This window comes from Lynx canadensis, chromosome X (assembly GCF_007474595.2).
Source record: "Lynx canadensis isolate LIC74 chromosome X, mLynCan4.pri.v2, whole genome shotgun sequence".
NCBI lineage: Eukaryota > Metazoa > Chordata > Mammalia > Carnivora > Felidae > Lynx > Lynx canadensis.
In genome coordinates this window covers 122,400,699-122,418,346 of record NC_044321.2, presented here as the reverse complement: position 1 = coordinate 122,418,346, position 17,648 = coordinate 122,400,699, and the positions used below count along the sequence as shown (strand labels likewise).

At 58.1% G+C, this 17,648-nt stretch overlaps 1 protein-coding gene across 1 annotated transcript; it reads right to left on the bottom strand.

The window, feature by feature from the left end:
- Nucleotides 1–766: 766 nt before the first annotated feature.
- On the bottom strand, nt 767–14,121 carry LOC115506938 (putative GTP-binding protein 6). The gene is given in 12 exon segments (XM_030304880.1): nt 767–1,133; nt 1,504–1,656; nt 2,195–2,343; nt 4,005–4,213; nt 6,318–6,419; nt 6,422–6,475; nt 7,396–7,463; nt 7,813–7,943; nt 8,078–8,148; nt 8,722–8,859; nt 13,348–13,690; nt 13,753–14,121. Coding segments are annotated over 12 exon segments (1,923 nt in total). The 3' UTR covers nt 767–997.
- Nucleotides 14,122–17,648: the final 3,527 nt, after the last annotated feature.

The window sequence follows — 17,648 nt, the reverse complement described above, 5'->3', positions numbered from 1 at the left end:
CTCCCTCCTGGGCCCCCGAACCCCTCCCCCGACCCTCCCATGCAGGCCCCCCTGAGTGCCAGCCACCTCCTCATCATGCTTGTAAGCAGTTGGGCGTCAGGACCCTGTGGCTCTGGGCCTTGGGGTGGGGCCTCTGGGACACTGGGGTGTGGACACTGGGGTGGGTGGCTGTGAGGAGGAGTGAGGGACCAGAGGTCTGACCCACCCGCACCCCTTCCTTGTGTCTCCTGCACAGGGAGGTGCTGCAGTGGTGAGAACAGAGTCGGGGGTTGAAAGAGGGTGGCCCTGGTGTGGGTCCCATACAGAGAGCCAGGCTGCGGGGCCTCAGGGAAGAGTGGGCACACACCAGGGGCAGGCAGACCGGGCGGGACCTTGGGGGCTGGGGGTGGCCCACGCAGCACACTCCCCTGCCCACTGTGGTCTTTTCGGGGTCCCCATATGAGCGAATCCCCGGGGTTGGCCAGTCTCCTGGTTTCAGGATGGGCTGGGCTGCCCTGTCCACACCTTGTCCTGTCTACACTGCCCCATCATCCACACTGCCCCGTCTCCTTGTTTCTCCTTGACCTGTGTGTGCCCTTGGAGGCCTCAGGGTCGTTGGGAGACAGTCCTTGTTGCCGGGACACTGCGGTGGGGAACAGGGAGGCCTGGCAGCCCTGAGTTTATGGGGACCAGCACCCGGAAAGCCCCAAGTGGCTCCTCCCACACCCGCCACACTGGCAGGACCGTGTGCCTGGTGGCCGGCCCTTGGAAGACTCAGAAAGGCTGGTTTACAGACACAATAGCAGAGCTTTTAATATCCTGTAGCTGGAACAGCGTGGAAGGGAACCCACACTCAGGTCACAAGCACATCCCCGCGGAGTCACCCTGAGACCTGACCTTTGACTTCTGGCCGCAAGGGGGCGGCCACCAGCCTTTTGGGCCCAGCAGGGAGCAAGGCACCTGAGGGGGCGGGCAGGACGCCCCAAGGCGGTGCTGAGGCCACACAGCCTCCCTTCCCTCACTGGCTGGCTGACTCCAGGAAGAGCTTCCGGAACTTGCTGTAGGCAGAGCTGCTGATGACGACCCTGACATTGGCCGCCCCTGCATCAGGGATCACGTCCACGTCCTGCACTGTCGCCTCCTGGTGCAGCCAGCTGAGGAAGTGAGCAAGGGACACGTCTGTGAGGCGGGCAAGGACCCCAAAGGGCTATGTTCCCAGGAACTGGTCCCAGGCAGAGCGCTGTCCCACAGAACGCTACCCCTGAAGCCCCGTCCCCTGTCCCCGAAGAGTCCTGTCCCCACAGAGCCCTCTCCCCCAACCGCACACCGCCTTGCTGTCACTGGTGGGGGACTTACTGCAACGAACCACCCCCCTGCATGCCTGTCAGCTCAAGGAGGCCGCTTGCCCCGCAGGCCAAGTCATTAACCCAGATTTGCTGCAGGCGCGTCAGACACCCGGCACCTGCCCCGTGTGCTGGTGCTCTGCCCGGCCCTTCCTACACCTGCTTGGCCAGCCCCACGCACCTCAGCTGTGCCCCCGCCAGCCGGACTCGGAGCGTGAGGACCTGTCTCCCTGTGGCTCTCAGGACAGCGTCCTCCAGCCGGGCTCTCAGCTCAGGGAGCCCGTGTCCCAGGAAGGCGGACATGGCCACGGCCTGGGATCCTGCCGGGCTGTACCTGCGTCGGGGCGGCGGGCAGACCCCACTCGGCCCGGGGAACACCAGCGGGGGTCCCCAAGAACCCCCCCCCCCGCTCACGGGGCCTGAACTGTGACTGTGTCAGACGGTCCCAGGAGAGGGCGCGACCCCACTGGACAGGGACACAGGGACGGAGAAAACCATAAGGCTGCGGTGACACGGGGGGGGGGGGGCTGTGGGGTGAGGGGTTCAGAACATGCGACCCCAGAACACGGCTGCGGTGACACAGGGGGCCTGTGGGGGTGAGGGGTTCGGAACACGCCGCCCCTCCGATGGCATCGCGATTGTCTTGAGTTCAGGCACCTGAGGGAAGGCAGCCGGGACAAAGGCGCTGGGACCGCCCCTTTCCCTCCCGGGACCAGCAGGGGGCGCTCCGTGGAAAGCCGTCGGGGAGGGGCGGGGGGCGGTGAGAGGCGGGGTCGGTAAGGGGCGGCGGACGCCACAGGTCACCGGGCCGCGTCACCAGTACCTGCGGGAATGAGGTCCGGGGGGAGGGGGGCAGGCTGGGGTCCACTCACCTGGGCACCAGGTCGACCTTGTTATGAACTTCCAGCACGGAGTCCAGCAGCGAGGCGGGCAGGCGCAGGCCCCGCAGGGCGGCCGGGACGCTGGCTTTCTGCAGCTCCGTCTCGGGGCGGCTCACGTCTCTCACGTGCACGACCAGATCCTGGGGAGCAGACGGGCCCCGTGCTGGGGACGGGGTTCCGGGGGTCACACAGGAGGACCCGCGCCGGCCGGGGGCTCTCACGGGCACCGCACGGTGGGGTGGGAGTGGGAGCCGGCCCGGCCCCCTCGCTGTCCCCTGCCCTGGTCGCGGTGGAAGGGGGCGGGGGCTCCCTGAGACCAGAGCTGGCCCGGGACCCACGCAGTGTCCTTTGATCAGGGGTCCAGCCGTGGCCAGGCCACCGCCCTCCATGTGATCGGGGGCCCTGGGCGGGGCCCTGGGCGGCTCCCGCACGAAGACTGCAGGCACCTACCTGCGGGCTCAGGTAGGCCCCCGACCCCCCACCGGGTGCCTTGTTCATCATCCGCGGAAGCCTGAGTCTGCGTTACTCCAAATTTTAAAGGACGCCTCTTCCTACGTTTAAGTATCTTTACAGGTAGGTGACCGATGCACAATTGGGAAAACGCGGGCATCTGACTGGTGCAGCCGTTGTGGCTGGGGTCATGACCTCACGGTTGGTGGGTTCAAGCCCCACCTCGGGCTCGGGGCCGACAGCGTGGAGCCCGCTTGGGATCCTCTCTCTCCCTCTCTCCCAAGATAAATGAAAAAGAATTTGGAAAATGCAGCAAGAAGAAAGAGCTGCCTGTAATTCTGCCCCTGGGAACAGGCACCACCCACATTCCAGAATGTTCACTTCCAGGTTTTAGATGCGCTTAAAATTTTTAAAAAAAATGTTTTACTTCAGAAATGTTCTAGATTTTCTGGAAATATGGCAGAGTGGACACGTGGCCCTCACCTTGCTGCCACAGCCAACATTAGTCATGGCGTGTGCCACAAGCCGGGGGTGACCCCGGGTGCACTTGTGACGACATTCCAGGCTCTGTCCCGAGTCACTGGCCTCTCTCCATTCTGGACACCACCCAGGACACTTGTCACATTGCCGGTCACCTGTCCTTAGCCCCTCTGAGCCCTGACCACGTTGAGCACCGTGCAGGCATTCTGTGGGACGCCCTGTAGCTGAGGTCGGCCTGGTTCATTCTCCTGTTTACACCACGGTTCGGAGTTTGGGGGCAAGACCACAGAGAGCATGCCCTGAGTCCCCGCGGCCACAGCTGTGCACACAGGTGACCTGAGGGCTGAGGGGCAGGCGCCTGGTCGCCCTGGACAGCGGTTCCACCTCCTTCTGTGAATTAGTCTTCAAAGGGGTCACCGGACAGGGCTCAGTCTCAGGGTGGCTTAGGCACCACCTTCCTGAGGGTGTGTGTGTCCAGAGACCCGGCCCCTGGGTTGTGTCATGTGTGAGGGGACCTGGCCCCCATGTTGTGTCGTGTGAGGGGACCCAGCCCCCACGTTGTGTTGTGTGTGAGGGCACCCAGTCCCAAGGTTGTGTCACATGTGAGGGGATCTGGCCCCCAAGTTGTGTCATGCTTGAGGGACTTCGCCCCCATGTTGTATTGTGCATGAGGGAATCCTGCCCCCCAAGTTGTGTCATGTATGAAGGGACCTGCTACCCAGGGTTATGTCGTGTGTGAAGGTCCCAGATCCCTATGTTGTGTCACATGTGAGGGGACCTGGTCCCCAAGGCTGTGTCGTGTGAAGGGACCGGGCCCCAGGTTACACAGGTGTTTTAGGTAATTTGGCCTCTGGGATCATCCCACACTCACTGAATGAGCCACATCTTCCAGGGTGGCAGAGAAGGACTCGATCAGGCTGTGGGGCAGCTGGGAGAGGAAGCTGATGATGTCCATGTAGATGACAGCCACACGGGAGGGCAGCCACCCCGCGTGGGCTGTGACGTCCAGTGTCGCAAACAGCCGATCCTGGGGCCGGGTGGTGTTATCACCCGTCAGGGCCTTGATCAGTGTGGTTTTTCCTGGAAGGTGGGTCACAGTGGACGCACTGTGTGAGGCCCCCTCACACGTGTCCCACCTCGGTAGCCGTCGAACCCACGTGCATCTGGCCGAGGGGCGGCCATGCATTGTAAGGTCTCTGAGCTCCTAGTCTCCACCCTGTGTGGTCAAAGAACCTGCTGTTCTCCGTCACGCTTGCGGCCCAGAGGGCCAGGGCCCAGGGTACGAGTGCCTGTATGCAGGACAGCGGTGGTGCGGACAAGGTGGTGATGGCTGAGGGGGTGAGGGCACCCGTGCACATGAGGATAGTATAGACACAGCGGTCACATTTGTACACGTGTGGGTGACACGTGATTGGCGTCCACATAGACGAGGCAGGTTCTCCGCATGTCTGAGATGCAGTAGGTATCTGCATGGCAGAAAGGTGATGGTTTAGACAGGGGCCGTGGTGCCTGTGGGGCATGTGTGTTGTCTGTGAGGTGGGCTGGGTGTCTGTGTAGACAGAGTGCTGGTGGTAGAATTGAGGTATGTGTATAAGGTGCACCGGACGTCTGTGTAGACGGAGTGATGATGGAGTGGGGTGGGTACACTGTGTGTGAGGTAGGCAGGGCGTCTGTGTAGACAGAGTGATGATGGAGTGGGGCAGGTACACTATGTGTGAGGTAGGCTGGGCCTCTGTGTAGATGGGGGTGTTGGTGGAGTTAGGGTATGTGTATAAGGCGGACCAGATGTCGGTGTAGATGGAGTGATGATGGAGTGGGTCAGGTACACTGTGTATGAGGTAGGCTGGGCGTCTGTGTAGACAGGGGTGTTGTTGGAGTTGGGGTATGTGTATAACGTGGACTGGGCGTCTGTGTAGATGGAGTGATGATGGAGTGGGGCAGGTACACTGTGAGGTAGGCTGGGCATCTGTGTAGACAGGGGTGTTGTTGGAGTTGGAGTTGTATAAGTTGGACTGGACATCTGTGTAGACGGGGTGGTGGTGAAATTGGTGTGGGGGGGTAGATGGGGGTGACAGCGTTAATGGAGTGTGGCGGTGTAGACAGGCAGGAGCTGTATGTGTCTGCAATGGCCCCAGAGGACGTCCCCTCCACTCAGCCTTCCTGCAAGAATGCACCCGTGTGTGCGCCTGGCCCCCGTGTTCGGGGCCACGCCGGGGCCACGCCAGCACCACGCCAGCTCGTGGACATTACTGGTGGCCACTGGCTTCAGCCCGCCCCACAGGTGAATGAGGAGATGACCCGGTAGGGCAGCCCCACCTGGACACACAGGTGCCCTCACCACACAGGTCCCAGGGCACAGACTCCTCTGTGCTGGTGAGCCACGGGCCGTGGGCATAACCTAGTAGTACTGAGTTCGGTAGCCTCGGCGGAGCTCCAGAAGCTCGGTGCTGACGCCGCTGTGCGGACGCACTCGCCGTTTCCCACAGGGTGAGAGCCTGTATCTACCCAAGCGGGATTCTCTGCAGCTGCGGTGCCCCCGCACTTTCTGTTCCAGGTTTTGTGGGAAGTTCCCTCCCTCCTTGAGGACAGGGAGCCGGTGGCGTGAGGCTGGTGGGGACCTCATGCTGGCAGGGGAGTGGACCTCGTGCAGCCCGGCACCCGCTGGCGGACCGGACCCCGAAGGTGAGGAAGTCGCACCTGCTGTTGTCTCCCTTTACCGAGCACAGCCGTGAGCTCAGGGCTTCGGGATGAAGGAGACCCGAGGTTCCGTGTCCTGCAGACGATCGCGCTGAGCGCACACATTAAGCTAAACCACGAGCCCTGTGGTGAGGTCCTACTGCGCACAGTCTGAACCACTTTTATCCTTCTACGGGCCTGCCCACCATGAATGGTCTTAACACCGTCACCCTTCTGTCTCTCTCTCAGTCTCAACACACCTGTAAGAGAAGGGAGTGCAGTCCGCTGTCCAGCACTCGATGACCACGCTAGTGACCTGATGGGGCACCCGCCGTGGGCCCTGCAAATGCCCTGGGGACATGAGCCATGCTTTCCACCTGTTCTCATCATCCATCGGCCCTCTGAATCCCAGGGCCTTGTTGCATTTGTGAGCGGTTTCTCCCCAAATGCACTAGCAGGGTGGTGGGGGGATGGTGGACCCCCCAGAAGCCCCCAGAACTTCTCTCACCGCAGTTTGTGTATCCCACCATGGAGACCACAGGAAACTCCCGCCGTCTGTGCTGCCTTCCCAGGAGATGCCTTTTGTCCCGAAGTCTGTCCAGGGCCTTCGAATCTTCAGCTCCTTGTCCTTCAGCAGGTGCCGTTGCACCTGCATGAGCGATTCTCCTACAAACACCCAACATGGCGAGTCAGCACACTCACAAAGACATAAGAGCAGAGTGAGCCACGCGGGTCCCTGTGTGCGTTGTGGACAGGCATTCTGCCCCTGGGACCCGCCCCCCGCCCCGCCGGTCTGCTCTTCTATACTGCCCCAGCACCTTCCTGTCTGACAGATGGCTTCACCCAGTGGAGGGTGGCCTTGCCTCCGGACTTCTGCCCTCTGAGGTCACCTGGGCTCCCCTTTATTTGGGAGTAAGGGAGAGCCTCAGAAGGACAGCCCCCATGATATCCAGAGCCACCTGAGCGGTGCCCCAAAGACACATCTACATCCTGACCCCTGGGACCTGTGAACGGGAACTCATTTTGGAATATGGTCTGGGCGCATATAACTGGTGAGAGATCTGAGGGGTCATCCTGGATCAGTGTGGCCCTAAATCCAAAGACAAATGTCTGCATAACATAAGAGAAGACAGAGGAGAAGCCGTGTGAAGATGTGAAGACCCATGTGGGAGGGACGCAGCCACGAGCCCAGGGACGCCTGGGGCCCCAGAAGCTGCAAGAGGCAGGAAGGACCCTCCCCTGGAGCCTCTGGAGGGAGCACAGCCCTGCCCACCTGGATCTCAGTGGCCCTGCCCACCCCCCCGACCCGATCTCAGTGGCCCTGCCCCCACCCCACCCCCTAGATCTCAGACTTCTGGTCTCCAGAGCTGACAGAGTAGATTCCTGAGGTTTTAAGGCTCTGGCTTGTGGTCCTTCATTGCAGCCACCCCAGCAGACCACGTAGATATTCTAGTTTGTGTGAATGGGACCATGTATGAGGTCACATGCAGCTCCACTGGGATCTTTCAGCGCTGCTGTCCCCTTCCTAAGGGTGGCTGCCGTGACATACCCCCTTCTGAGCACGCGGTGACAAGACCTCACGTTACCTGACCCCATGATGTAGCGTGAGCCTCCTCCCCGTCCATCCAGGCGGGTGGTGCCGCTCAGGTGGGACCTGCCGTGGAAAGGGGGCGTCTCAGTAGAGAGGGTGAGACGTCCGTGCCCATCTAGGGGGAGCGCACCAGGTGACAGCACACAGACGCGAGGGTGAGATGAGAACTCTGGGTGGAGAGAGCGAGGCAGGGGGTCTTTCCTCCTGCCTGGATCTTCACCGTCACGGAAGGGGGGGGGGGCCCACGGCGGGGTGACCTGTCCGGGTAGGCACGCTGCTTGGACAGGAGCCTGACAGGCCTCGTCCAGGAGGGCACGGCCAGCCCTGCCTTCCGTCTTCACCGCACCCCAGGCAACGGGTCGGGTCGGACACGCGACTACGCGAGCCGCGAGAGCTGGGGTGTGCCCCGAACCTGAGAAGGGGGAGCTCAGCCAGCGCCACCTGCAGCCGGGCCTCCTTCGTCCGGGCGTTGCAGCGGAAAATGGAAAGAACAACGGTGAACCGGTCAAACACCTGCACGCCCCAGGCGGCCTCCAGTTCTTTCTGCAAACGGAGGGAGGGAGTGAGGGCATCTGCAGCGGTGTCTCGGGTGAAGGGGGCCGCCGGGAAGGCGTCCGCGATCCCGGGGCCTCCTCCGTCTGACCCGACTCCCTCCGCGTCCAGAGACTCCCGCGTACCTTGGTGGGCGGGGCCATCCTCTCCACATTCAGAAAGACCGCGGTGATTTCTGGCAACGCTCTGATTTTCTCTGAGGAAAAGAGAAGGTTCGGTCGGACGTCAGGGCTCCATGGGGTCTGTCGTGGGGCCGACCCTGGGCTCAGGCTGGCTGTGGTCACCGGGTACCCCTCGACTCCCTGAGTGCGTATTTGGGAAGTCGGGTGTGTGAGGCAGGGGAGGGGAGGACCGGGGTCCCTTCAGGGTCCTTCAGGGGTCGTGGGTCTTGCACACGCAGGTGACACGACCCCACGGGGTCTGAATGGCTCCATGACCTGCGGTGACAGAGCCGGGCGGTGAGCACCCCCTCAGCGTATCCGCAGGGCTCGCCGCTCTGAAGTGTGACACCCCCGGGGGTCCCTGGAAGGCAGGGTTCACACACAGCACCCTGTCTGCGGGGAGGGCCGGGCTGGGGTCCCGGGGCCGGTTTCCACCGGACTCTGAATTGCCCCGACGGCCCCACTGGGCACAGTTCAGGTTGCGATCGGGGCACGGAGGCGTTTTGGACGTCTGATCCAAGTTCCCGTGAGGACGCCTCTACTCGGCCCAGACGGCGAGCCCCACCGTTCCTGCTTCAGGAGGAAGAGAGCCAAGCAGCAGGGCCCACCTGTCAGGTGCCGCAAGGTCCCTCTGCCGAACGCGACCTTCCCGTCGGGTGTTCTGGCGGGCACCACCATCCTTTCCACCACCGACCAGCGGTCCAGCGTGTGGACCAGAGATTCCGCCTCCGCCACCTGCCGGTCAGCTTCGGGGAGACACAGGGCCAGGGTGAGGGACACACCCCTGCGAGGTCGGCCCCGGGGCCCCGTGCTCCCCAGCTCGGATGGCTGCCCGCACGGCGGCACAGAGGTCCGGACGCAGCACCCAGGTAGGCACCTGGTCCGAAACACAGCTGTGTGCCTCCAGGCCCAGACCGTTGCAGCCTCCGCTCACGCTGGACGCCGAGGGCTGGGCAGATAACGGGACGTGTGCTCGGTGAGGCCCCCGCGGTCTGTCGTGACCCAGTGCACAGCGGGTCTTGTGACGGAGCCCAAGAACTGGCTACATTCATTGCCTGCAGGGTGGGCTGTGAGCCCCCGCTTAGGCAGGGAGTGGGGCGCTGGTGCCGGTGGGTCCTGGGGCTTTGAGTCCTGACTGCTGCCGACAGGGCTGAGGGGGGCTCAGGGCTCTGTGACACGGAGGCCAGCGTTCTGGGTAACACCCCTGTGAAACTTGTACTAAGCGCCCTCTGTGCCCCAGTGCGGTCCGCCCTCTCCCAGCGGCCGCCTTGGAGCACAGTGTCCTCAGGTTCTCCTGAGGGACCTCGCTGGTCCTCCTCACTTCCGCCCCTCTGGGTGGGGTCCCCTGACTTCCCTCCTTAACCGTCACACATGGGGCATCAGCAACCCCCACAGACGCGGTCTTTCCTGACCTCCGTGGGGGGCCACATCCCCACTCAACCGTGGATCACCTGCAGCTTCCCACAACCCCCCTGGCGGTCCTGCTCCTGTGGCCACTCCCACAGCCACCGGCCTGGGGGTCTGGTCGAAGTGCCACGTGGGACCCCCAACGCTAATGCTCAGGGATCCACCAGGTGGGGATGAAACCTCAGGACACTTGTGTATTCACAGTTCACATGCACGGGCTCACTCACAACTGGGCCCTGTTCGCAGGACTACGGAGGCTTCCCCCACCCCTCACCTCCCCACCCCTGCACCACAGCTCCCCACCCCTGCCCCACACCTCCCCTCCCCGCCCCACACCTCCCCTCCCCTGCCTCACACCTTGGCACCACACCACTGAAGACCAGTTGACACCATTTCCTTATACCCCATCTATCACATCCGGCCATTAGGAGAAAATTACAGGGTATACTGACAGGTGACAAACGTGATGTAAAGACACAGAGCAGTGTCAGAGCCAGTGGAATATGGCAGGAATGCTGGAATTATCGGACCACTATGATTCATATGCTAAGGGCTCTGACAGATAAAGGAGCCGGCACGCAAGGACAGTTGGGCAACGTAAGCAGACAGATGGAAATTTGAAGAAAGAGCCAAACAGAAATGCTGGCTGTCACAAACACTCCAACGAAAAGGAAGAATCCGCTAATAGGCTTATGAGTGGGCTGGGCAAGGCCAAGGAATGAATCTCTAAGCTTGAAGACAGGACAAGAGTCGTGATGAAGAAATTCCGACTGTGAATGACGTAGAGAAACTGAAAAGTCAAGCCACAAACTAGAAGAAAACATTTGTAAAAAACATCTGAGAAAGGGCTATTATCCAGAAGAACTCTTAAAACTTAGCAATAAAAGAAGAACTTGAGGGGCGCCTGAGGGCTCAGTTGGTCGAGCGTCTGACCTTGGCTCAGGTCATGATCTCGTGGTTCGTGAGTTCGAGCCCCACGTCGGGCTCTGTGCTGACAGCTCAGAGCCCGGAGCCTGCTTCAGATTCTGTGTCTCTCTTTCTGCCCTTGCCCTGCTGGCACTCTGTCTCTGTCTCTCAAAAAGTGAATAAACATTAAAAAATGTATTTTAAGGGGCCCCTGGGTGGCTCAGTGGGTCGATTGTCCAACTTCGGCTCAGGGCATGATCTCACAGCTCATGAGTTCGAGTCCCGCATCAGGCTCTGTGCTGAGAGCTCAGAGCCTGGAGCCTGCTTTGGATTCTGTGTCTCTCTCTCTCTGCCCCTTCCCTGCTCATGCTCTGTCTCTCAAAGATGAATAAACGTTTAAAAAAAAATTAAAAAAAAAAAACTTGATCAAAAGCTGGGTCAAACAGGACGCCTCAGTGGCTCGGTCGGTTGAGGGTCTGACTTTGGCTCAGGTCACAATCTTATGGTTTGTGAGATCGAGCTCTGCGCGGGGCTGTCAGTGGGAGTTGGCTTGGGACCCTCTGCCCCCTCTCTCTTCACCTCTCCCGCTCTCTGAGAAATAAACTTTAAAAAAATTTATAATAAAAATATAAAAAAACAAAAGCTGGGCTGAAGACCTAACACACACTTGACCACAGAAGCTGGGGAGAGACGCTCTACACCATATGTGGTCGGGGAAATGAATGCACGTTACCTCGAGAGCCACGCACACCTGTGAGGCTGGCCCAGACGCAGAACGCGGACAACACCTGACACTGGTGACACGGGTGCAGCAAGAACCCTCCTTCGTCACTGATGGGAACCCAAAGTGGTGCAGCCGCTGGCAAAGCAGTTTGGTGCTTTCTTATAAAACCAAATGTGCTCTTACCAGAGGGTCCAGCAGAATGCTCCCTGGTATTTACCCAAGTGAACAGAAACTTAGGTCCACACAAAGCTGCACGTGGATGTTTACAGCAGCTTGGAAGCAACCTTGATGTCCCTCAGCAGGTGGATGAATAAATACACTGGGGGCCATCCAGACAATAGGGTCTTAGCACCACCAGAAACAAATGAGCTGTATGGCCACAGAAACTCACGCAGGAGCCTTAGATGCATGCGATTGAGCGACAGGAGCCGGTCTGAAAAGGCTGCGTAGTGGATGGTTCTAACCCTATGATGTTCTGGAAAAGGCAGAACGAGGCACATAGTAAAAATATCTGCAGTTGCCAGGAAGGGGGTGGGGTGAAGCATGAACAGGAGAGGCAGTGAAACCCTCTGCAGAATCCTATAATGATGGATCCGTAACATTGTACATTGTCTAGACCCACAGAGCAGGAAACACTGAGAGTGAATCGTACTGTAAACCATGGACTCTGGGTGATTCCATGTTCACGTAGGTTCCTGGATCGTAATACGTGTCCTGCTCTGATGGGGATGCTGGTAACACACGAGGCTAACCAGGTGGGACAGGAGGTATAGGGAGCCCTCTGTACTGTCTTCTCAAGTTTCCTGTGCAACTAACACTACTCTAAAAGGATTTAAAAGAGAAAACAAGGAACATAGCACTGAGATGGAATGTTCTTGAACAGGAAAGTTCACAGGAACAGAGTGCAGATTCGTGGCTGTGAGGGACTGGATGGGGATGCGATGCAAAGTGGCTGGTATTAAGGGGACAGGGCCTCCTGTGGTGATATGAACCACACAGAGGGGCTGGCTGCAATGTGCTAAATGCTACTGAACTGTGCCCAGCAGAAGGCTAATTGTACGAATGACATGTTAATAAAGGTCTAAGGGGAAGAGGGGAATTAAAAGAACCCACTGTATCAGGTCACCCTCCTGCTCAATGCAGAGTACTCGTGACAACCCCAGCACTTACAGCCCACATCAGTGTGTGTTAGACACCCAGGGACTCCACTGTAAGTGCCCCCGCCTCCCCAAAGCCACCCAGCCAGCCTGCCGGGGGTCACAGGCCGTGCTCCCTGGAGGACCCCTCTCTGGAGACTGTCCTCACATCTCTGTGCCTGCCCCTTTCCACTGCGGGGTCTGGTCTTCCCAAGCCATTCAGGATCGCCCTGCTGAGACCCTCGAACCACGTTTTCGCCCACCCGAAGCACGTGGGCCCAGGAGGTGGCTCTCTGCCGTGAGTGCATGCTGTGCCCCGAGCCTCCATCAGCACGGGCACAGCACTGGCTGTTAGCTATTGGGGGGAACGGTGGTGGTCCCAGGCAGCTGCCCTGGAGAGGGCAGGCAGACAAGGGTTTGCGGTTCCGGGTATAAAGTGCATGTACTATAACCGTCTTCTTGCGCAATCTTTAGTATTCAGTGGTTACATAAATGAAAATGCTGCACAGTAAGGTACTTAAGGATCCGTCTCACACACACATACTCACAAACACACACAGACGGGGCACACTGGCTCTAGACTTTTGTTAGATTCTTTACAAAAGAACGGGTAGGACACAACACACAATGCAGGGGAGAGGAGGGATTAACCAGGAAGCAGGCAGAGAGGGGATAGGGCCAGGCAGCAGAGAGCTGGTGCTGCCGCCAGCAGGTTTAAGGGGGATGGGTGCTGGCATTTCAGTGCTGCGCTTGGCGCCCCGCCCCCTCAGCCCAAGCCCTCCGAGTCTCCGCCCCCCGATGCCCCGCCCCTCCCAATCTCCACCCCCAGAGCGCCAGCCCTGAGCTCTGGCATTGGAAGCCCCGCCCATCCGAATCTCCGCCCCCAGCGCCAGCCCTGAAAGCCCCGTCCCCAGCCTCCACTCCGGAGTTCAAGCGCCTACAACCACGCCCCCCAAGCCCCGACCCCCCACTGAGCTCCAGCCCGATTCTCCCGAGTCTCCGCCCCCTGGAAGCCCCGCCTCTGAGTCCCCGGCTCCGCCCGCGGCGCAGTTCCTGCGCACCTCGGGTCCGCTGCGGCTTCCCGGGTCCCCACTTGACCTCAGGGTGAGCCAGGCACACACACTGGGTCCCCACCGGCAGCAAAGGGTCCCTCCTCAGCAGCTCCTCCTCCTCTTCTTCCTCGTCCTCGGCATCTTCTGGTTCCTCCACCTCTCCCGTTCGGCTTCTCGGGCCATCAGCCGGTGGGCCCCGTCCTCCGCCCCCTCGCCCCTTGAGGCCCCCGGGCCCGAAGGTGGCGAGCGCGCGCTCAGGGCAGAACAGCAGCGGCGGCGCGGGTCTGGGAGCCCGGTGGCAAAGAACCACGCGAGACAGCCAGGCCCCCGGGCGGATGGCGGCCCGCAGGGCCTACTTCCCGCGCTCACCGGAACGCTATGGGGCGGGGCTTCGGGTGGGGCGTGTTCCCATGCGAACTCCCCATTGGCCGCCGGACTTAACGTGCTCGTCGCCGCTTGATTGACGCGAGTGGTCCTGGGCAGGCAAAATTTGGGACTACGCCGCCGCCGGGGATTAGCTTCGCTTCCGCGGATCCTGCTCGGGGTGTATGCCCGCATCGGTAGTGCCACCAGCGGGGCAGGCGCGGGCATCCGACCCTGGGCGGGCGCTTCCTCACACCCGTCCCTATCCGGCTTCTGAGCGGGACCGGTGGTTTGGTCCTGGAGGCCTGACTGCTCCCCCAGAGGTCCCACATACTGCCAGGAGGTACGAGGCTGCCCCGGGGGTGGGGGTGCCTCCAAATCCTGCCGCGGGAGTCCGAGTGAGGCCGCGGGGGTCCACATCCAGCCTTGGGGTTAGAGGAGCTCCCTCGGGGGTCCCACATCCAGCCTGGGAGATAGGAGTGCTTCCTCAGCGGTCCCACATCCTGTATTGGGGGTCCGGGTGCTGCCCCGGAGGGGGGGTCTCCACATCCTGCCTTGGGGTCCGAGTGAGGCCGCGGGGGACACACATCATGACTTGAGGCTCAGAGTGCTCCCCCAGGGTTCCCACACCCTGCTTAGGGGTGTGAAGGCACCCCTTGGGGGATCCTACAAACTGCCTTGGGGGGTCCGAGTGCTCCTCCAGGTTTCCCACATCTTGCCTTGGGGGTCTGAGACCTTTTCGGGGGTCCGGAATTCTACCTTGCAGGTCTAGTACTGCCCTGGGGGATCCCACATCCTGCCTTGGAGGGTGGCCCATACATTTGAATGGCCATGGAACCCAAAAACTAATTCGGACCGGCACCCTCCCTTATGCACTCCACTCAGCCCTTTTGGTCAACAACTGCACTGTTGTGGGTTCAGTCCCTGGAGCCTCCTGGGACCTAACCCTAAATATAACTGAAACCCTAACCATAACCCTCAACCGAAACCTAACCCTATCTCCAAACCTAACCCTATGCTTGACCTGCACCATCCCAAGGGCCCTCACTTCAGCCCTCCAGGGAGATCACCAGCCTGGAGTAGCTTCGGCCCTGGCGGCATTCCTGGACCAAACCCTAACCTAGCTAAGGCTCTCTCCCCATGGGGACCCATTACCAAAGCCTGACAATACCATGCACATGGGGTCCAAGAGCGGTGCAGGATCACTTGGCACAGAACCTGGAACATCAACATGTCATTTCCAAGGCCCGGCAGAAGATGCCCAGGAGGATTCCTGCTGCCAACCCGACCAGTGGCCCATATATTTGTGTGGCCTTGGAACCCAAAGACTAATCCTGACCGGCACCTTCCCATGTGTACTCCACTCAGCCCATCGGGGAGACAACTGCACTGCTCTGGGTTCAGCAGCTGGAGCTTCCTGGGACCTAACCCTAACCCTAACTGTAACCCTAACCATAACCCTCACCCTAAGCCTAACCCTGTCTCAAACCCTAACCCTACACTTGATCCGTACCCTCCCATATGCCCTCACTTCAGCCCTCGAGAGAGATCATGAAACTGGTGTCAGTTCGGCCCTGGCGATGTCCCTGGACCAAACCCTAACCCTAGCTAAGGCTCTCTCCCCATGGGGACCCAATTCCAAAGTCTGACAACAGCAAACACACGGGTTCCAGAATCAGTGTAGAAATACTCGGCATGGAATGTGGAACATCATGTCATTTCCCAAGCGTGACTGCAGCTGCAGTAGAGGATTCCTGAGCCTACCCAAAGAGTGGCACATACATTTGTCTGGCTTTGGAACACAAGGACTAATCCTGACAGGAACCGTCCCTTGTGCAGTCCACTCAGCCCTTCAGGGAGACAACTGCACTGCTCTGGGTTCAGAGCCTGGAACCTCCTTGAACCTAAACCTAACCCTAACTGTAACCCTAACCATAACCCTCACCCTAACCCTAACTCTATCCCTTACCTACACTTGACCTGCACCCTTCATGGGCCCTCACTTCAGCCCTCGAGGGAAATCACCAGACTGGAGTCACTTCATCCCTGGTGACGTCTCTGGACCGAACCCTCACTGAAGCTAAGGCTGTCTCCTGATGAGGACCCATTCCTAACTCTGAAAACACCATGCACATGGGTCCCAGTAGCGGTGCATGATCAATCTGAGGGAATGTGGAAAATCACCATGTCATTTCCAAAGCTCAATTGGATTTGCACGACGGGGCTCCTGACGCCCTGCTGAAGAGTGGCCCACACAAGAGGCTGGCTCTGGAAGCCAAAATCTAAGCCTGACCGGCAGCCTTAACCTATACCTAACCCTAACCCTACACCTACCCTAACCCTACACCTACCCTAACCCCTATCCCTATCCCTAACTTTAACCCTAACCCATTTCAAGTTTCCGCACTGGTGCCCCAGGTAGAAATAGACAATTGGGAACAAATTAATGAATGAACACAGATTGAATATCTGTGTTTTATTTTTATTTATTTATTTTTAATGTTTTTAAATGTTTTTATTTATTTTTGAGACAGAGAGAGACAGAGCATGAGCAGAGGAGGGGCAGAGAGAGAGGGAGACACAGAATCCAAAGCAGGCTCCAGGCTCTGAGCTGTCAGCACAAAACCCGACATGGGGCTCGCACTCATGGACTGTGAGATCATGACCCGAGCTAAAGTCAGACCCTTAACCGACTGAGCCACCCAGGCACCCCGAACATCTGTGTTTTAAATGAACATCTGTGTTAAATGAACACAGATGGAACATATTTGATATTGAAAGGGATTTGATATTTAAACGTATTAAGTTTGTTGGTTTAAGATAGACATGTCTTTAAAGTTACCATTAAGTAAATAAAACTTTTTTTATTTAAAAAAATTTTTAATGTTTATTTTTTGAGAGTGAGACAGAGTGAGCGGGTGAGGGGCAGAGAGAAAGAGGAAGGCACAAAATCTGAAGCAGGCTCCAGGCTCTGAGCTGTCAGCACAGAGCTCAACATGGGGCTCAAAACCACAAGCTGTGAGATCATAACCTGAGCCGAAGTCAGATGCTTAACTGACTGAGCCACCCAGGCGCCCCCATAAAATTTTTTTCTACCTAATGTTTTCTGAAGGTCAAATAAGGTCTTGTTATCTCTGTTACAATTTGTCAGCAAAAAGGTGACTTATAATGATGGTTAATTTTGTCTGTCTCAAAGTTTTCATGGGTAATTTTTACGACAGCTTTCAAAGTTTTTGGTAACCTAAAACGTTAAAGTTTTGCTTCCATGATAAATTGAGAATTGAGATTGAATTAATTGGATATCAGGCGAGATAAGAGGCTAATTACTAATTACTAAATGTAAGTTTGTGCTTCTGACTTGTTGCAGAGAAACAAAGGATATTTGGATATGTGAGGAAACATGCTTAATAGATTCATAAGTTTGTCATCTAAAGAAATTCTGCTGTAACGTAGAGTTCACATTTGGTTACTACTTAGTTTTCAGTGGAGACTAAGATTTCTAAGAGTTAAAATTCTGCTAAATGTAGTTAACACTGATGGAAATAAGAAAAGGAACTCTGTAGAGAAGTAGGAGATATGAAATAAAGATATAAAAAATTGAAATATATTTTTGTTGAAGGTAAAAGAAAGTAATCTTGTCCTAAATGAGACTGGTTATTTTAAAAGAAATGGCTTGGGAGAAAATCTAAATGGAAAGGAAAGTCATAGAAGGTCTATGTGGGGAAATCTTTGGAAAGAAATTTTATGTGTGGTCAGGATGGGCTAAGGTTAAAATAATTGGATTTTAGGGGCACCTGGGTGGCTCAGTCAGTTGAGCATCCGACTTCAGATCAAGTCATGATCTCACGGTTCGTGAGTTCGAGCCCTGCATCGGGCTCTGTGCTGACAGCTCAGAGCCTGGAACCTGCTTTGGATTCTGTGTCTCCCTCTATGTCCTCCCCTCCTCC